At 42.3% G+C, this 8,272-nt stretch overlaps 1 protein-coding gene across 1 annotated transcript; it reads left to right on the forward strand.

Moving 5' to 3' along the window:
• The first annotated feature begins 908 nt into the window (after positions 1-908).
• On the forward strand, positions 909-6,857 carry LOC147962600 (uncharacterized). Its single transcript, XM_087536842.1, has 5 exons — positions 909-1,046; positions 3,655-3,714; positions 5,972-6,145; positions 6,240-6,404; positions 6,497-6,857. Exons 1-5 carry the CDS (start codon positions 960-962, stop codon positions 6,614-6,616), a joined length of 606 nt encoding a protein of 201 aa, XP_087392968.1. The 5' UTR covers positions 909-959; the 3' UTR covers positions 6,617-6,857.
• Positions 6,858-8,272: the final 1,415 nt, after the last annotated feature.

Consider the following 8,272-nt stretch of genomic DNA (forward strand, 5'->3'; position numbering starts at 1 on the left):
TCTCGGTCCGGTCCAAGCTTTAGCACCGCCGGTCCGGTCCATGAAAAGCAGACCGCGGCAGTGCTCGGTCCGGTCCGCCGGCGGCCGGTCCAGACGGCGGCTCGGTCAGGGCCCGGACCGGCCCGGACCGTGTCCACCCTGGGACGCAGGCCACCTCGAGCTCCTCGGGGTGCTCCGCCTTCGGGTGCGGGGTCTCCCCCGTTGATGCCCCCCCCCCCCCCCCCCCACTACTTCCTCTTCGGTGTGGACGTGTACAACTACCATCCGCAAGAGCTTCTTGCGGTATACCCGTCTGCGACCGCCGCGGACGGGAGCTCGGCACTGTACTTCGTAGAGAAAATTGGCTATTTGCCATTTTCAATATGTGGCTTCTCAAAATTACCACTTCCAAGATTGGCTTCGCAAAATTGCCACTCAGCTCGTTGGCTTCTTGATTACCATGCCACTTCCCTCCTTTTATTGATTTTATTTTTCTTTTTCCAGTTATAACCACCGGAAAAGACTAAACTAGCCCTGACCCTGATGCTATACACACAAGTATCCAAATTCCAATCGGTACTACTCGAAGCGAACGAGAGCTTACTGGCCGCCGACAATACCATGCGTGTTGCATCACCGATTTCCTCGATGATCTATGCCGCAGATCTCCTAGATGCCGCATGCCGCCGATCTTCTCGACGTCATGTGTTGTCGATCTCGTCGGCGCCGCGTGCATGGATGCTTGACGGTATTATGTTGGGCCTTATCCTTGCTATGCAGAAAATTACGGTTTTGCTATTTTTCAGCCGGATGAAAACAATTGGCGTTCATCCGTTTTTCTGTTCATCCAATCGCTTTGTTGATATTTGTGCTATTCCTTTTTTTTTCTGATCTCTGTCTGTTTGGTTGCTACCGGGCCCGCATAATTTGTCGGGAGAGACCCGTCAATTGCGCGCGCCCGCCCGCCCTCTACTCGCTGAATGCCTTTTTCATTTCGAATTTTTTCTTTTCGCTTTCTCGCCCCCTCGTCTCTTCCCCTTCCTATTTTTCCAGCGGCGGATACCTCGGTGAGTTAGAGATCTGGAGTCATGGCGATTTTGATTGGGAGTTCTCCTTCGATGCTCGCTTGAGAGCTTGGTGGTCAGGCAGCCGGAGTTCTTCTTTCCCCGTCGCTGCATCTCTCCTCTGTTGCTATTTCCCTTTCGGTTCCCTGTTGCTCAGATCTGTGGGTTGCTCGGGTGTTATGATCTGTAGGGTTATGTGATGTTGTGCTTTGGGGATCGAGTGTTGTGATCTGTGATGTGATGTGTTGGGCTCTTGTGATGTTTCCCCTTTGGTTAGGCGCCCGTGTGTGTTTGCCTGATCGATTCTGTTTGCGTCATAGTGATTCTTCAGTTAGTTCATTTGGATCCTAGTTGTAGCTGCTATTTTTCGTTAGTTGGTATCCTGATTTTTGTTTAGTTATCTCCGGTAGTAGCTGTTAATTTTTAGATCTAGCATGCTTTGGTACGAGTTGAGTTTGATTTTGGTCTCTGATGTGAGGGGTTGGTCTCCCATAGTACGTTGCGCTGTTGTATTGCTTGGAGAATTATAGTTCCTCATAGTACTTGGCAAGCTCATGCTGTAGTTTTTGCTGCTGGGTAGTAGTACGTGGTGCTGTCGTAATTCTCATTTTTCTCTGTCATGGCATGGTAGAGGGTTCAGTTTCTCCAGTGTAATAGTTGATTGCCATTTGTTCTCTAATGTACTCCATGTAGGCAGGGGTGGTAGTTCTATGGGAATTTTAGGTGCTTGCCATTTCTTTTAGTATTTACTGAAGCTTTGCCTCTGTAATTTAAGTTGGTTTGCCACTGTATTATATGATGCTTATAACTGTACTAGCATTGTGATTCTTGCTTGCTAGTCATTCTAATTCAAGTGTATCAGAACTGTAATTCTAGTAGTTTGTTTTTCTTAGACCGGCACCGAAGCGGGGCCGGCCTCTCTTGTTTGGGTAGGAGGGCCTCTCTCTTATTTTTTATGTCACATACACGGCAGGTGGTCTCCTAGATTTAGTTAGGTCCAAATTAAGTGATTTTATTCAGGTTGGATGTGAGAAAGCCACATCAATGTTCAGGCCGGGTTAGTTCAGTAGCTAGGTTTGGTTTACTAATTGGCCATTGCGAGTTGCGACTAGAGTTAATCTTATGCTCTGTTTGGTCGCTGGATTTCTTGTGCATTTGTTTGTTAGTGTTGGCTTGTTTCATCTCAAATTTGTTGTTTATTACTGAAGATGAAGATTGTTCGATTTGACTGATCTTCTGAGTCCTATTTTTTATCTACTGAAGAAAATGGCATGCTCCCTTTGGTAGGCAAAGCATATAATTGTGGTGTGTGAAGTTGTAAAATGGAATTAACGGGATAATAAGAACGAGAACATGGAACAGTACTAGGTACTTGTATTTGTGATTAAATCGGTTGATGTGTATGTTGATTCAGTATAACATTGTCTGTTTGTGTTGATGCTAGCTATGCCACAATTATATATCATAGGTTATGACTGTTTAGTCCTGATTTCCTAGGTTTTTTCCCTGGTATGTACTGTAATTTATGTTGTCTGCCATTGTAATTTCAATTGTTCACTTTTGTAAATTTTGATTGCTTTTAATGTAATTCGAGTGATCTAGCTTTGTAATTCCAGTGGTGTTATGAGTGTAGTTCTAGCACTTTTTTTTCTTGGTTTCTACTGTAATTTTAGGGGAGTTCCATTGTAAATCGTTTATAATTTTTTGATTTATTTCTGCAGTGATATCTCTATATTTTGCAGTGGCTTACTAGTGTATTTTTTATCAATTACGACTGTAATTCCAATGGTTATAGGGATCTAGCTCTGTAATTCCAGAGATGTAGCTTTGTAATTCCAGTAGTTTTAGTATTGCTGATGATTGTAATTCCAGTAGTTTTATTCCTGGTTACTACTGTAATTGTAAGTGAGTTCTATTTCTATACCAATGTAATTCTAGAGATGTAGCTCTTTATTTCCAATAGTATATTGTTTTAGAGTGTAGTTTCCAATAGTAAATAGTCAGCTGTATTTTATCAGTATTTTTAGTGTAATATCAGAGTTATTTTATTGTGATTTCAGCTTGAACGTGTGTAAATGTGAGATTGCTCCTGAGTGTTGTTTTCCTATCACTGGATTGCTCCGGACTGCCCTTTTCTTATCACTTTATTTACTCTGTAAATCTTAGTTTTTGCTGTTATTTGTAAGTGAGATCACAGTGTTATTGTTAGTATAATTTTAGTCTTTTTACTATAAGTTGTAAGTGAAATTACAGTGCCAATTGTAGTGTAATTTTAGGTTAGTTACTCTATCTTTGTCAGTGTTTTTACTCTTTAATTCTTAGTGGATTCTTTTAGTGCAATGACTCCTAATCTTTGAGTTTACTCAGCAATTTATAGTGGATTTCTTAGTGTAGTTACTTTATATTTGTAGTGTAATTACTGTATAATTTTAGTGTAATTACTATCTCGTCAGTTCTATTCACACTGCAAATTGTAGTGGAATTCACACTGTAATTGAGTGTGATAATCTCTGTTTCATTGATTTACACTGTAAATTCTAGTGGAATTGTAGTGTGGTGTCACCATAATTTTATTAATGTAATTTATTCCCCTCGTTGCGTGCTTGAGCAGGTTGGTGGTCAGGCGTCCAGCGCTCTCCCATCAGTTGCGCCGCCGCATCTCCCGGCCGAGGTCTGCCGCCTGATCTGTGCTGTATCTCCCACTGACCCCGCACCCCACCCCGCCCCTCCAAATCTCTCCCTCCCCTTCTTCTTTTTGCGGGTTTTTTGATGTGTTCTTTGGGTCCTCAGATCGATTTCGAGTAGGTTGCTGCTGGTGATGTGTGCATCGTTAGGGCACTCAGATCCGTTCCCGTTTGTTTTTGGTAGTTAAATGTGATAGCCCTCGCGGCCTCTAGTTGTCCTGTCCGTGCGCTTTGATTAGGCTTTAGGAGAGATTCGTCTGCTATAGGGGATTCATCTTCTATGTGTGGTCGTTTGGATTAGGGCGTGTTTGTTTTGAATCGGCTGGACCGTGTCCTGCTGCTTCTTCACATGTATGACCTTGACCTGCAGTCCAGGCTGCAACGCGCCAATGCCGCTGGCTTCTGTACCACCAGACCTAGTAGAACCCACATCTGAACAAACAAAACATCTGCCATGTCCGGAATCTACATGATCCTGTTATCTGTGTTTGATTAGGCAGCTTTGTTTCTTGCTCTGTTATTGTAGGGTCATTTAGGGTTCCAAATCCCATTTAAGTTACCTATTCACTTTATCATGTACATAGGTAGTTTTCAGTGTTACTTTAGTGGTAGTGGAATTACTGTGTGTTGTCTGTTTATTTTACAGTATATTTTAGTATGTATCTTATATGTAATTGCACTGTTATTTTGAGTGTTTTTATCAAATGTAATTTTTTTTAGTGGTTTAGGTGTTGCAAATTGTTCCAGTGTACCTTTCAATGCATTCTCATTTGTAATTGCTACAGTAATCTTGCTGTAATTACTTTCTTTAGCTATAGTCTTTTCGTTGTAGTTACAGAGTAATCTCACTATAATTAGAGAGTAATCGCACTGTTAATTGGAGCATATTGGGTAGAGTTTAATATCCTATCTTTTGTCAGTGATTATGTAGTTTGTAGTGGGTTTTTAGTGCATTTAGTGCTGATATTGTAGTGTCAGTTTTGGAGCTTTTGTCGGTTGCTGGAGACGATTGCAACAGCATGGGTTTTTAGTTCTTCAGTGTTGCACCTATGTGGTATCTTTTGCTTGAGGCAGCTGGTTTGGCCATCCAGAGCAATTTGTGTTAGTTAGGTATATGCCCTAGAGCTTGTTAGCCTAGGTCGATGTTCCTATCTCTTGTTATTTTTTCTTGAGCTCAATAGCAGTCCATTTATGTCAGGCAGAATGTGTTTCTAGAGCTAGGCCCCCTTTTTTCTTTGTTTAGGGCCTATTCGGTAGTCCTCCAGAGCCTCAAACTCCACGACTCCGTAGCCAAGATCCGGCAGCTAGCTTCTCCAAAATAATCCCGGAGTCAGCCAATCGTTCGGGGGCATAGCTTCTTCGCTCGATCGTTTTCTTCTAAGCCGAAAGCGTTGCTTTTGGCCCACTGGACCATAATGGGTGGGCTGCTCGCAGTGGGGTGGAATAATTAATGACAGATAGGAAGGGAATGAGCGTCGCGTCGTTGCGGAATAGAAAATGGTCGAGCGAACCGGTACGCAGTCTCACTTGGCGGTGGCATGCCTATGTAATTTCTGCCAACTCTTGCTTCTCTGTTTTTGTGGAGCTCCATTTTCTCAACTCCACGACTCCTCCAAATTTGCACTGCGTGGTTAGCCAGCTTCTCAATCGCATCGCCAGGAGTTGGACCGTTCGGGTGCGCACCAGATGTGGACTTGTGGAGTTCAGAAGCCAGAGGGCTACCGAACAGGCCCTTAGTAGGTCGTTTTTTAGGTTCATTTTCTATGATTTTCATTTTTTGTGATGTTGGCTTTGCCCATTTTTCGGATGCTAATGCTGGCCGTGGATTTATTTTGCCCCATTTCAATGTCACTAGCATCCCACCGGCCTCATTCTTCACAAATAAACTCAATCCTATCTCTGAAGAACTGCCTGATGAAGATATTTTCATCTGCTTCATGTGTGTTGCTTTCTCCACATTCTTGTGTCCAAATTCTAGCCTTTCGTCCAGCCCCAAATATCTCCATATCTTCAGAGATTGTAGCTCCGCGATGAATTTCGATTTATCTAGGCTTGTCTATGAGTGACTCCTTAGCAGTATTAAAAAGTTTAAGGATTCTACAAAGGTTGCTTCCAAGAGATCAATCACAGATGGCGGCTGTCACTACGCTTGAGCTGTGACTTATTTCTTTTCTTTTATTCCCTTTTTATGCTGCTTCCTTTGTTTATTGTTATTTAATTATCTTTTCTTTATTTTTCTGCTAGGTTTCTTACCTTGACCATGTGCACTCTGGGTTGAATTCTCTTCCTGACAGCAAGCCTAGAATTCTGGCATGGAGAGGTAACAAAGTTAAGGATTTCTCGGAATTACATAAACGCAACAGTCGTTCGTATGGCAAGAGGCCGTTGAAGCGTTTATCACCATCAGTTTACGCACAGGTTAGTCCTTGTTTGTCTTTTTCCTAACTTTCTTTGTCAACTTTTTTTCATAGTTAGCTCTCACACCGAATATTCTACCTTTTTTTGTGTTCAGAAGTCTTGTGAAAAGTTTTCATGTTCAGTAACAAGTGGTGCAGCTACCTATAGTATCCCCTTTGCCAATAAGATTTCAATATCAGAAGTTCATGCTCCAGCTGTTGATAATGTCTCTTTTGCCTGTAAAGTTGAAACGGCTTATGCTTCACGGTTTGGAAATGAGGTAAGCTTTTTTCTTGCCCTTTTTGCTGTTTTCTCCTCCTTTTTTGTATATCATTTTTTCACTTATGCATGTCATTTGTTTTCTTTTTGTAGGTTGTGCAACAAATAGTTGGACTTGTTCAGTCTTCAAATGCCGCTGAGCCTCAGACTTTTCAAGATTGGTCGGAGTCCCTTGTTTCAAGATTTATACTGGATTTACAGTGTCCAGTGTAATTCTAAGTGGATTTACACTGTAATTCTAGGTGGATTTACACTGTAATTCCTACTGGATTTACACTGTAATTCTATGTGAATTTCCAGTGTAATTCTTACTGGATTTACACTGTAATTCCTACTGGATTTGCAGTGTCTTAGTGGATTTGAACTGAAATGCTTGGTGTAATATTTAGTGAATTTTACAATGTTTTACGGTGGATTCATACTGGATTTACAGTGTTTTTCTTAGTGGATTTACAGCGGTATTTATAGTGTAAATCTTAGTGTAATTTTAATGGATTTTTACATTGTACTCCCTCCGTTCCTAAATATTTGTCTTTTTAGAGATTTCAAATGGACTACCACATACGGATGTATATAGACATATTTTAGAGTGTAGATTCACTCATTTTGCTTGGTATGTAATCACTTGTTGAAATTTCTAGAAAGACAAATATTTAGGAACGGAGGAAGTAATTCTTAGTGGACGTAAACATTTTTACAGTGCATTTTTAGTGGATATTACATCTAAATTCTTTAGTGGAATTTTAGTTCTTTTCCAGATTGTATTTTTCATTTCATTTTGGTCGTGTGTTGTTAGTTTTAGAATAGTGGACATGGGAAAGTTTTGCCTGTAACGTTGGGTTATTTTTCTCCTTTCTTGCTGCTTTCATGTACGGGTTGAAAAGAGTTGGGGTGTAGACCCGTTAACATGATGATGCGAGTGTGTTTAAAAGCCGGACAACAAGGAGCAAACAGAGGAGAGGAGACACGGGACAGCGACACTTGTCATCCTTGAACTGGCGGAAAAAATATGACTGAAAGCAAATTTATTTTCATCCAGATGTAAAGTAGACAGTCCCGAAAATTATAGCAATTGATCTCTCGCTGCACGGCTAGTCAACGAAGCTCCGCATTATGTGATGTATGGAATATGTGGAAACTACAATCGTGATCCCTAACCTGCTCCCTCCCCGCCAGCTCGGCGCTCGCGCCGCCTGTTTCGGTTGCCTGGCTGCTCGCGTGGGATGAGGAGGAGGAAGGGCGCGTTCCAGGAGGAAGAGAGGAGGCGGAGGGGGATTTGGCACATAGCCGCCGAGGAGCTGTTGTCGGCCGGCAGAAGTTCCTCTGGCCCGCTCGCGAACTTCAGAACCAAAGCATGCCTTCTGCATCCAGTTTTACCGTTTCAGCTAGCAAGGCTATGCCTCGTGGGCAGGCGGGGCGAGCGGTGATGGCGTTCGGGTGGAGATAACAGCGAGCGGCTGGGTGGTGCAGGCGACGACGGCAACCGGGTGGGCAGCGTCAGCAGGCGCTCTTACCATTGCAATCAAAACTTTTACCGTATAGAGAAATGAATAAAAGAGAGAAGTAATGTGATCTGCTGCTTGCAGTTAAATGATTGCAGTCATGTTTGATGCTTTAGCAGTCATGTTCAATGATGGGGATTCTAGGATAGACATATTTGTTCAAGAGTACATGACACACAGCTGTATGAGAAATCCAGTTTTTAACCAATGGAAAAACGGGTTTATGCTAAACGCTTACCATTGCAATCAAAACTTTTACCGTATAGTATTACCATAGCATTTTGTTTCGTATCTTTTAATGTGGTCGATGATCCATGCTATGACTTACTGAGGTTATTTTGCTATGAAAAGTGAGGCTTTTGAGATG

This window comes from Triticum urartu, chromosome 7A (assembly GCF_056163025.1).
Source record: "Triticum urartu cultivar PI428250 chromosome 7A, HENAU_Tu73, whole genome shotgun sequence".
In the NCBI taxonomy this organism is placed as follows: Eukaryota; Viridiplantae; Streptophyta; class Magnoliopsida; order Poales; family Poaceae; genus Triticum; species Triticum urartu.